Raw genomic sequence first — 12,631 nt, forward strand, 5'->3', positions numbered from 1 at the left:
TGCCGCCAGCAGAAGCCCGTTAACAAAGGTTAGTTGTATGGAAAGTATTACGTGCCGTTGCCGGTCAACGAGCGCCGCGTTTCGACTTGCTTCCTGTTGATAAGATGTCTCGAACTTCGTCAACATTTGGAAAACAGGCCGGATTACGGTCATCCGTGAGATCTTTGGGAGGTTTGTAGCATCATAAACAGTTGATATATGAATTTTCGTGGAGCATGCATTGTTCATTTCTGCATACCAGAACAGTTCATCTCATTCATAAAGACCTTTGATTGTGAACAAGCCCGTGTCGAGACTGGAGCTTTGACAGGTGCTTTTCTCAACCGGATAAACTTGGAATCAGACAGTTTCTAAACCAATTGGTTCTTTTTCACTTGCTGACGTCAGGAGATATATTCTAGTGCCTATGTTCTAACATCTTTACCAACTTCTTATTCACACTTTACCGTCATTTTGTCAACATCTATAGGGTCTAGCATAAACATGTCGAGAATATCTCAACCTCTTGGATCTCAAGGTCCTGCTGTTTATGATTGGAGCCGGAAACTTAGATCAAGGAGTCCATCTCCTTCAAGACTTTCAAATACTGAGTCCAAAGGTATGTTTCCTATCTTTAGTAGCATATACAAGCTATAGGCCCTAGTTCACAGATATGTCTGGACAATAGTCATCACTGTAGTTAACATTTTCTACTGTTGTCAAGTTCACCATGTTCTGGTTGCTAAAACTGGCCCAAGGCTGAATGGTAAATAGCTGTAGACGTCTTTTAGTAGCACTTTTACTTCATGTGCACAAGCCAAACAGTTTCACTCAAACATACTCCTATCAATTCATGCATGTTAAACATCATGGTCTCCTAAAGCGCTGTCAATATGACTGTGTGACAGTAACACGATATATCTTAACATGCTCAATTTTGAATACACAATGCCATTTAGAAAGTGGTCAAATGTAACTAATGTTATATTTGGGATAACACTTTCTTAGTAAAGTACAGATTCTAGTACTTTTTTGGGTTGAGTCCTGTCCGGGTTTCGAACCCACACCTGCCAGGGTGAGGCACCTAATCGCCACTGGACTCAACCCAAAAAAGTACTAGAATCTGTACTTAACTTAGAAAGTGTTATCCCAAATATAACATTAGTTACATTTGACCACTTTCTAAATGGCATTGTGTATTCATAGCTTTCGGCCATGGGAGCCGTGACAATTTACACTTGTCAGGGGGGTACTCAAAGTACGTGATCTAGACTACCAGTTGTCGGACTTCCATTTTTGTGGAAGCCTCGGTGGCTGAGTGGGTTAGATCGCTGACTTTGTGTGCTGGCGATTAGGTGCCTCACCCTGGCAGGTGTGGGTTCGAATCTCGGACGGGACTCAACCCAAAAAAGTACTAGAATCTGCACTTTACTAAGAAAGTGTTATCCCAAATATAACATTAGCTACATGCTCAATTTTGTAATAGTATACTTCAATTTCCCAGTTCTTGCCATGATAATGATAACATAAGACAAACAATGCACATCTTTTTGACAGGATATAGCAATACACAGAGGCTTTGGTAGTTGAAAAATATGAGAATGAAGCTCCAACTTAGCAGAAATATGGCACTGCATACATTTGTATGGTTTAAGCTGGAACATCACCAAGATACTAGTAGTCAACTGTCATGCTATTGACATTTTAGCCTAATGCAGATCCTTCAATTGTTTGTACATACCAGTATACCAGCTTTATGACGACAGTCTGTAAATAATCAAATTTGGACCCGACAATCCAGTGATTGATATTATGAGCAATAATCCACATTGTCAGGGAATGATGACACACAATGAACCAAGTCACTGACCCTTAGCATCAGATCCATTATGTCACTCCTTAAAACCAACATAAGTTGCTGATGACCTTTTCCTTGAAGGCTGCAGCATTAGGGCTATGGTATCTGCTCACTTTGAAATATAACCCAGAATAACTCAATTCACTGCAAGGTAAAGGAGGCATGGATGGCCCAGTCATCTAAGGAGGCACAATTCACTGTGCAGGGTTCCATCTCTTAGGCACGCCAGAAATCTATGATCATGTGTTTGAATACTGGAGCCGCCCATTACATTTCTTTGTTTGTGGTGATATAATTGCAATAGTGCTGGCATTGAATCAAACAGTCACTGCAAGATAACTGAAAGTGAATACTATTCCAATTTTGGTCTGTGTTCTTGATGTTGTCATTCAGCTTAGGGGGACTTTCAGACAGAGTTCTAAAACTAACCATTTCACTAACCATGTTAACAATGCTTTTCATATTTTTCCCCGCAGTGCTCACAAGATAGGTAACATGGAAATGTCTAATGTTGTTTCTCTCATGTACAACTTGTGTTCTTGCGAGAAAATGTAGAATTTTTCCACCATGTCTCCCTGAGGCCAAGGTTTCTTCCTTTTTTTTCATGTGTCAGTAGTGTAGTTCATGTCACATGATAATTATTGTATAATATGTCCAATATTTCAATCATTTGTTTCTTCTTTAACCACTGTTAGGCCCCCTAAAGACGTTTTATGTTTCTGGTCTGATTTTCTGATTCACCAACACTGAAATGACACAGGCTGGAACCAGAAATCATGAGAAACATATCCTTTAGGGGTAGGGGCCTTAACATGTTTAACTTGCTTATGTATGAGTATCAGAGAGTTGAATTCAATGAAACAGTAACTGTATCTGTATCATGTGTATATACATTCATCATCATTATCCTATCATCTATGCCTGTACACATTAGCTATAAGTATGTCTGCTAGTGTATATATATATAGTATAAACATGTATATACTTTATCATGTTTATGATCATTTCTTACACATTTATTTTGTTTTCACATGTCATGCATGTCGCTTTGGTAACTTAAACATGTGTCTGAAAGATTACAGAACATTTCTAGAAGGAAATTATTTAATATGTTGACAAATGTACAAACATCATTGCTGTAAATAATGTCAAAGTACAAAGTTAAAATGTAGTCACTCTGATGAGGATTCAATTGTGACAGCTTGACTCTGCATGTTTATTCTACCTACATAACCTTTGTGGGGCAGAAGTTTTGGGTATTGTATCATGGGCAAAGGGTTCAAGGTTAGATTCTTCCGCTAGTATGTTAGTCCAAGACTAGTAAAAACCTGAAAGGACTAGTTGTTTTCTCTGAAAAATCTGGCTGTTATAAAAAAATAATTTAGCTGTGGGCTAGTTGGATATGACTGTACAGGCCATAGCGACTAGAGATTTCTAGGAAGGCTCGGTTCAGACATAAGATGCATTTAGCATGTTTTGTAGGATGCCAACTCTCAAAACTCTTGATATCTACTGGTATATAAAAAACTCAATAAGCTATGATAAGCTGTTATTTCACCAATTTCAGTTTTGAATATTCTGTACTTACCAATTTGGTTGAACTTTTGATTCAGTTTATCATTTCCTTCCCAAGAAATTGACAAACTGAATGAAACGTTCAACCACCCTACCATGTGTTTGGGTATGTTGATGGAACTAGTTCTGTGTACATGGTATATGATTGTCAAAATGCACATACTGTTGTTTCAGGTGCTTATTTAACGGATGTACCCTCCCGTGCGTCCAGCATGCTCAAGAGAGACAGTTCTGTGAACAACTCTCTTCGGAAGAGCACAGGGAACTTGGCAGCAGGCTTTTCTGGGTTTGTTTCTTAAGTGTTCAACTGGGAAATCAACACACTGTGTTTTCAAGGTAGAGATAGGTTAGCTGTAGGTTTAACCCTGCTAAATTGAATTTGGAACTGAACACACAGCTCTACATTGAAGACACAGTATGTTTATCACCATTTTACAAAATTAAACGTGAACTCTTTGGTGTTAGATAAGATTTTGACTGAAGCAGTATGGATCCAATGTTTAGTTGGTTGTCTATCTGAATAAGAAAACATTGATAATAGCCAGAGCCCTGGAGGTATAGAGGATGACACCATTGCAGCATCAGAATATTTATGCTTTGCAGAAAGATGAACAAGAGCCACAGTAACCTAACTGGTATTGAAGCTGAGTACATCAAGAATCTCCAGCAACAGATCTACTTCCTGGAACTCGAGGCCAACTATCTATATCCTTGACAATTGTTTATTTGGAATCTTTAACAATATTTTACATGTCATTAATATTAAATCATGGCGATGGTGGAAGACTAACTGACCTGTGTAACATGGCCTATCATGCAACAGTCAGTTTTCTAATTGTCCTGCCCTTGTAACCACTGGGTCTGCAAGGACTAAAACTTTGCATGTAGGACCCACACATGCTGACGTTTGCTCAAATTATTCCAATCCAAATTTCAATGTGGTTGCCATGGCTTTTTTTCTAATAAATCTATCAGATATTCAATCTCATTGAAATCAGATCTTAGTTCAGGCTACCGCTAAACAAAGATCTGAGGACATCCCATTACGGGTCGCGTCAGACCGACCTTGCGCGAACCTTGACCGACCAATGGAATGACCAATCAGAAGGCAGCTTTCTCGTGCTTTACGGCACTAATTTCAAATTGGCGACTGCATTTTGAAACATATTTTGACAAATTCTCGATTAAAAAATTTGAAACCTGAACAAAAGAACATTCTGGAATGGCTAAGAGATGGTCTAGATTGTACGGATTCAGTCGTTAAACCCAGTGTTCTCGTTTACTGGTAATTACCATTTTTTTACTGGTAAAATTAGGCTTGAACCGGTAATTCAGGTGACTGCCAGTCCCTCTGGACCGGCAAATAAAGTCATATAAATCTTTGTTGTTGAACTAAACATTGGCGATATTCATATAAGTAAATTTTTTCGAACAAGGTCAGCTTGTCTGTTACCATCAGGGTTTCCCCTTGTCTATTTTCATTGCAAGGAAATAACATTTCCCTTTGCTTCGAGGTTGATTAATATCCATTTGTAGTAACTTTGTCATGAAATATTTTTAAAAAAGGAGAAAATTGTGACTGAAGTTAGTGTGAATGATGTATAGATCTAAATAAGTTACTTCAGAGATGACGTCTTTGCACTGAACATGATGTTAAAAGAATTAAAACCAGGCAATTTTCATACATTTTTTTATTTGTTGAAAATTGGGACTGGCAAAAATTAGGGGGAGACTGGTAATTATTAGAGTTGCCAGTCCACTAGAACTGTCAGTTTCAAAAGCCAGCGGGAACACTGAAACCCATAACTATTGTTTGGAGTTAAATGGTTAGAAATCACATTCCGACTGTCACTTTCATTATCTGGTAAGTAATGCTCCGATTGATCGGATGAAAGGTCGTTCTGATGTGATCCCTAATGGGATGTCCTCAGATCTTTGTTTGGCGGTAGCAAGAACTGAGGTCTGATTTTAATCAGATATTTAAGCAAAGGAAATGTATCACCACATTAAATAGTTTGAAAGAGGATAATTTGAAGACTCTTGAAACACATCCTTGATTATCTAATGTATCACTATCTCCTTTCTATAATGATACATACCCTGGACCTTGTAGCCATCATGTATAGCTTCATTTTGGAAGTGACGCCACTAGCTCCATCTCTGTCACTAATAGATTCTTCTTACTCAAGAGCTTGAAATCAACTTCCAAAGAAAATGTTTCTTCTGGACGCTAGTTCTAATTTTAGCTTCGTGTCATTCGAACCAGAATCAAAACAAGCCATAGAGGCAAATGGATCCAGGGTATGTATCATAATAGAATGGAGATATGATACTCTGGATAATTGATGCTTGAACAAATGCAAGTTTGATCTTGAATTAAATTAGTTAACAGCGAAAGAACTGAATGTCTTTGTATATTTGGGAAGGCTTGTATGATTGAATGTGGACACAGAGCCCCTGACAACACAGGCATGAATCATAGAATGTGTGACTGAAGACCTGTCCGTCAGTTGTCAGCAAGTATTCCTGTTGCTTATTGTCATTGTTAAGCCATGGCCATTCATACTGTGCTTGCACTTACTGATCATGCTTGGATGTGGCAGGTAATTTACTCTTTAACATGATAACGGGCAACTGTGGGATATTTAAGCACTTACATTTTATATACAAGTGTGATCATCTTCAATACTTCACAAGTTTTTGTACTGACCAAAATTTGTCAGTGGTCCAAAGGACCAGGACATAGAAAAATTTACTGGTCCTGTTGGATCTCTTCAAGACGAAAAAGGTTTAAGATCATAGATACTTTATCATGTTCATACAACAAGTGGCCATGGCTTGATTCGTTGGTTGAACATAGAGACTACACAGCAAGGCTGTCATGTGCAGTCACGGGTGATGGAGTGATGGAGGAATGTAGTGTTTAGGTACCGTGAAGTGTTGATGATGATGTTCAGTGCAGATGTTCAGTTCCTTGACTCCTGAGTACAAGAAACCAGGCGAAGAAGGCAACAGACATGCATCCTAAAATGACTGCTGAAGCTGAACAAATGCTCACCAAACTGAGGGTATGTTTTCAATATTGTGATGCACCCCTATTTCACTGAAGTTAGATGCTCAATAAGTTGTCCAGGAGACAGTTGTCTGAAATTAGTTGCCAAAATATTTTCATATGAAACTAAAAACATTTCAACAGGCAGAATCTGACGGAACAAAATAGTAGCCATGTTGTGAATGGTGAATGGGAAACTGTCTAGATATATTATCATGATTTTTTTATCTTACTGTAGAATGATTTTAGATACAGACAGCTCCTGAAAGTAGATTCTGCTTATCTAGAATAAAATCGTTGGGACTTGGTTAAGTTCTTCTTATCTTAGTTTATCATTATTTAATATCCAGTAATTGAAATCATTTAAGTCAAACTTGTGAATACCAATACAATCTATCCCAGTCACCCAAACGACTCAATTATTGGTTTGATCAGTGAATTAAAACTTGGACTGGGAATTTGATATGCTTTTTGTTTCCTCTTGTTTTTACATCTATGCATTCATATGATATGTTGGACAAACACATTCAATTGGCTCAGCCCCTTCACCTGTCACTTGTGTCACTTTACCAATGCTCATTGTGTGTGTTGTAGCAAATGCAGTCAGAGATGGATGGTATGCACTCGCAGATGAGGCAGAAAGAGTCGGGGATGGCCATGGCTTATGCTGAGAGGGAGAAATTTGAAGAACAACACATGGCTGATAGAGGTAAATGCTTCAGTTTTTGGTCAAGTGATTTACATGAAATGCTTTCAAACTTAGACCGGTTGAACCAGTGGTAGATAGTGTGAGCACCAATCAGTGTTGTGTGTATGATAAAACAGAGCTGGTCTTCCCTAGTGGTCACTGACACCTGGTGTCCTTACTCAGCCTTAAGTATGGCCACATAATCACTGACTTACCATTGACTATTACTGACATCTCTTTCAGAGGCTTTACCCTCACACCTTCTCCAAACGACTCATTGCATCTTATTGACAAAGTGTGTCCGTCTTCCTTTTCAGAAACATGGCAGCGAGAAAAGCGATTGCTGACAGATGAGATTATCACCTTCAAGAAGGAGAAGGATCGATGCCAGAGAGAGGTGTCTCGGAAGGACACACAACTTCTGGAGGCGAGGTCGGAAATAGATAAAAGTGCTTCTGCCATAAAGAATGCAGAGCTTCAGATCACCACTCTGAGGAGCCAGGTTGGTAATTGGGAATATATCATCTGGAATCAAAACTCTTCATCACCACCACCCCCCACTTTACTTCTCCCCACCCACATGTGAGTGCTGTAGCAGTATTGAGTCCTCTGCTTATATACTATTGTTGTGTGTGCTGTTACTAAGTGTAGTGTGTCCTTCCTACATGTGAGTGCTGTAGCAGAAGTGTAGTCTGTAGCATGTGCTGTACTGATGGCTATGTGTCCTCCCCAATGCAGCTGGATCAGCGAATAGAGCAGCACAAGCTGACACAGCTCAACCTGGAGGAGAAGAGATCTGAGCTGCTGACGGTAGAGACACAGTTCAGGGAGCTGGAAGAGAAGTACTACAGCAGCACAGTCACAATACAGGACAAGGTCACACAGGACCTCAGGGTAGGTCACAATACAGGACTAGGTCACACTGGACCTCAGGGTAGGTCAATATAGGACCAGGTCACACAGGACCTCACGGTAGGTCACAATACAAGACACGGTCACACAGGACCTCAGGGTAGGTCACAATACAAGACAAGGTCACACAGGACCTCAGGGTAGGTCACAATACAGGACAAGGTCACACAGGACCTCAGGGTAGGTCACAATACAGGACTAGGTCACACTGGACCTCAGGGTAGGTCAATATAGGACAAGGTCACACAGGACCTCACGGTAGGTCACAATACAAGACACGGTCACACAGGACCTCAGGGTAGGTCACAATACAGGACAAGGTCACACAGGACCTCAGGGTAGGTCACAATACAGGACTAGGTCACACAGGACCTCAGGGTAGATCACAAGAAAGGACAAGGTCACACAGGACCTCAGGGTAGGTCACAATACAGGACCAGGTCACACTGGACCTCAGGGTAGGTCACAATACAGGACAAGGTCACACAGGACCTCAGGGTAGGTCACAGTCCCTACACAGGACGGGTATTTGTGACAAACAGGGTTTTTACAGACAAGGCTTCACGGACACTGGGTGTTTTGTTTGATGTTGGTACAGTGATCACACAGGGGATACCTATTTTCATGTCTGGGACTCCCCAAAAGCATGACCAAGAGTCCCAAGGACTCGCAAACAGAAAGGCTTGAGGGCATACTTATCTTTCCCATTTCTGTTTTTTTTAGTGACACCATAGTGCTTATGACATTATATCATTATGGCATGTCATGAATGTTCTTGGAGTCATGCAGAGAATTAATCCTTCCAGGAAGAGATCCGCTACCTGAGACAGAAGCTGAAGGAGACAGAGCTGGCGGCACAGAAAGATCGCTACCTGCGAGATAAGGTGTCAGAGGACAGCTCCCATCTGGTGAAGGAGAACGCCATGCTCAATCAGCAGATCTCAGAGATACACAAACAGATTGAAAGGGTAAGACTGTTGTCTGGTTTCTCATTACACTGTCTTCAACATATGGTTATACTTATACTTTTACAGAAGTTTGTAACAAGTCATCCTCTTCAACCATGTCAACTGTGCTTAAGTTAAGTATGCTGTGAGAGACGGTCTGGTAGCCTAGTGCTTTAAGCGTTCGCCCTTCACGCCAAAGACCCAGGTTCGATTCCCGACATGGGTACATGTGCTTGGATGTATACAGGTCACACACCATTGTCAGCTGCAGTAGGCAACAGAAGTGCTTGGATGTATACAGGTCAAACACTATTGTCAGAGCTGCAGTAGGTAGCAGAAGTGCTTGGATGTATACAGGTCAAACACTATTGTCAGAGCTGCAGTAGGTAGCAGAAGTGCTTGGATGTATACAGGTCAAACACTATTGTCAGAGCTGCAGTAGGTAGTAGAAGTGCTTGGATGTATACAGGTCAAACACTATTGTCAGAGCTACAGTAGGTAGCAGAAGTGCTTGGATGTATACAGGTCAAACACTATTGTCAGAGCTTCCTTGACCATTGTATAAATAGCCATAATGTGTTGTTTATGTGATGAGTTATGCTGGTGATGTTGAGTATTCATGTTATCTGTGGTAGGAACGTGGCTTGAGGGAAAGCAATGACCAACGCCATTCTGAGAATATTGCGGAACTTGTGAATAGTCGCGACAAGGAGAAACAACAACAGTTTGAAATTGAACAGCTACGGGAACAACTGCGACGAGAGTCTGAAAAGGGTCAGCATTACTTGGAAGAGGTAAGACATAGTACAATCTCATCAAAATATTTTACTCCAATATGGTATCTCCCTGCATGAAGATTTGACTGAACACTCCATTGTCCGTAGGAGGTTGCATCAGGTGAAATTTCTGATCAGCCAATAAGCACCAAGGCTTCTAAATTCTTGGTGTGAGTGAAGTAAGCATTCAGCATGTTCAGAGCTCTTGAAAACGATAATAAATGGACAGCTCCAAATGGAAGTAATAAAAGCTGTGATATTCTATTGTATAGTTGCTATTTCATAGTCCCTATTGTTTCTGAGCACCATGGTATCTAAAAGTTACGAACGTATGTGTTCTGTTTCTGTATTTGTTTGTTAACATCTAAATTTGTGAATCAAGGTGTAAAAAAATGACTGCCTGATCTGACCAAATACATAAGGCAGAAGGACCAAGATTCCATACATTATCTTGAAAATGACTCCCATTCTTTAACATAGGCTTACAATAGTCGTCGCTTTGTGCAAGTGGGCCTTGGTGCCTCGGTTGATTGCAGGGCATTGTATCCCAATTGTGTAGATCGATGCTCATGATGTCAGTCACTGGTTTATCTGGTGCAGGATAAAATGACAAACAAATCTAATAAGATTGCATTTTAAGGTTGCTAATGATTACTGTGGACTACAAGGAAACTCCTGATGGACGATGTAGCATGTTCCTTATTGTGTTCTTGAGATTATACGATCCATTTCAGTTATGACTTTAGGAAAATGTATGTAGGCTTCTTGACTTTTTTCTAAACAAAGGAAAAGTGCTGCTGTTTTACAGATGTGAAGTTATTATTTCTGATATGCTTCTGATCTTTTGTAACAGCTCACAAAGAAAGAAACAATACACAGCAGCACCGAGCATCAGCTGAGCTCTGTCAATAACCGTGTAGGAGAGCTGGAAGGCATGCAAGTGGTTACTGATGCAGAGAACACCCAGCTGAGACAAGACAAGTTGCTCCTTGTGGACCATGTGGCGGACCTTCAGACCAAGGTAATGCTGTAGTTGACACAAGATCCTACCTGCAGGCAATCATGCAAACAGGGAGGGCCATGATTTATTGGTTTTTGTTTGTTTGTTGTTTAACACCGCACTCAGCAATACGATGGCGGTCTGTAAATAATCGAGTCTGGGCCAGACAATCCAGTGATTAATATCATGATCATTGATCCACAAAACTGGGATTGATGACATGCATCAACCAAGTCAGCGAGCCTGATTACCCGATCCCGTGAGTCGCTTCTTACGGCAAGCATGGCCTGCTTAAGACCGATTCTAACCATGATTTATTGAGCTGATAAGTATAGAATGTTTCGGGATTGGACTACACTCCATTTCTGTCACCACTGTCTTTTGTTATCATTATGCTTTTTTGTGGATATGATATTTCCTTTCCTTTTCGATTAATGCTGCACTAAGAAATATTCCAGCTATATAGCGGTGGTAAATAATCAAGTGATTGACATCATGAGCATCGATCCACACAGTAAACTGCAATCAAGTCACCAAGCCTGACCCCACAATTCATTTAGTTGCCTCTTGCAAGCATAGGCAGATTGGAGCCAATTGTCACCCAGAATCCCCACTGGTTAAAATGGTGATGGTTCAGCACTCCAATTTTAGGTCTATGTCTACACCTCTTACTGAGATCAGGCAGGCATATAACAAGCAGTCATATAGCTGGAATATTGCTGAGTGAGGCGTTAAACAACAAACAAACAAAGCATGTGACAACGAAGGAAATCATTGGGGACCACTAGGGATTCCAGGACAAAAGTGGTCCCCAGTACCTTGTGCTTGTTGTAAGAGGAGACTGAAATGGAGATCAGGTCGTCAGGCACTTTGATTTGGCTGACTGTGTGGACAGGTGGGCAGTCATGACCTGTCTTCAAGGCAAGGGAGAAAATCAACATCGAGTCATTGACTCCTCAACCTCCCCCTTCTCCAATTCCTGTAGCGATGGCAGATCCTCTGAACTTAGTTCTTGAAATTTTAAGGTGTTTAAAAGGAGGTTACAATGTGTGACCGGGCTGATTGTATATCATTGCACCCAGACGGCCTGGATTGTTTCTCATGTTGTCAACCACTGGTTTCGGGTAGGATTATTTGCCATGTTTACAGGCAGCTATGATATAGCTGTAATGATACTATGGCTTAAACAGTATTCACTCATTCACCTCCCACCATCTGTTACAGCTGGAGACGAAGGACCGGGAGGTGTTGCAGCTGCAGCACGAACTCATATCAGTGGAAGCTCGTCTCAACGAGTTTGAAAACGAGAATAGCCTCGAGCATACTGTACAGAGTCAGAAGTGGGAGGAGTTTGGGCGGCTAGCCGAGAGTATGCGAACACTGTCTCACTCCATGGCAGCACAGTCCGTCACCCCACGCTCCACTACCAAGATACTCCGATACTGAAGCTCAGCACACATCGACATAGAGCACAATATTACTCTGCCATCTATTAAAGTATAGTCTGTATGAAGAGTTTTCTTAATGTTATGCATCTTGACAGTATAAATGAGGCATTATTTTTACTTATGAATGAAGGAATGAAATAGGATATTTTTCTATAAAGTGAACATACATTTGTTGATTGGCAAGTATTTCTTGATCATGTTCATATGCCTTTATGAGTGTATGATCCAATCATTGTGGATTTCTTGTTATGTGTATATGGACAACTGTCATTGTTAAGGCGACTTAAGGTATGTTCTTCTGTTCAGTAAGTCCTAATGCCCTGAAGACTAGTTCTGTTAGGACATACTTAAAGTCAATAAATTGCCAATATCTTCTAGCCAAAGTCCTAGACTGAA

The 12,631-nt window shown here is 40.6% G+C and overlaps 1 protein-coding gene across 2 annotated transcripts; it reads left to right on the forward strand.

Annotated features, from left to right (window-relative positions):
* The first annotated feature begins 74 nt into the window (after positions 1–74).
* Positions 75–12,518, forward strand: LOC139475950 (paramyosin-like). Of its 2 annotated transcripts, none has more exons than XM_071259163.1 (12): positions 75–171; positions 470–598; positions 3,587–3,698; positions 4,016–4,117; positions 6,402–6,480; positions 7,059–7,173; positions 7,470–7,654; positions 7,891–8,046; positions 8,871–9,032; positions 9,647–9,805; positions 10,641–10,808; positions 12,012–12,518. In XM_071259163.1, the coding sequence occupies exons 1-12, from the start codon at positions 105–107 to the stop codon at positions 12,231–12,233; spliced, it is 1,656 nt and encodes a 551-aa protein (XP_071115264.1). In that variant the 5' UTR covers positions 75–104; the 3' UTR covers positions 12,234–12,518. The 2 variants fall into 2 exon arrangements, with proteins under 2 accessions (XP_071115264.1, XP_071115273.1); XM_071259172.1 differs by having other exon boundaries at positions 518–598.
* The last annotated feature ends 113 nt before the right edge of the window (positions 12,519–12,631 follow it).

This window comes from Haliotis cracherodii, unplaced genomic scaffold (genome assembly GCF_022045235.1).
Source record: "Haliotis cracherodii isolate W230 unplaced genomic scaffold, xgHalCrac1.p SCAF_1, whole genome shotgun sequence".
In the NCBI taxonomy this organism is placed as follows: Eukaryota; Metazoa; Mollusca; class Gastropoda; order Lepetellida; family Haliotidae; genus Haliotis; species Haliotis cracherodii.

Excerpts from the sequence above, each read along its gene's own strand:
- LOC139475950 (XM_071259163.1), top strand. The coding sequence starts at position 105 with ATGTCTCGAACTTCGTCAACATTTGGAAAACAGGCCGGATTACGGTCA. Across the intron at positions 3,699-4,015 it reads TTGGCAGCAGGCTTTTCTGG|AAAGATGAACAAGAGCCACA; the intron begins GTTTGTTTCTTA and ends TATGCTTTGCAG. Across the intron at positions 7,174-7,469 it reads ACAACACATGGCTGATAGAG|AAACATGGCAGCGAGAAAAG; the intron begins GTAAATGCTTCA and ends CTTCCTTTTCAG.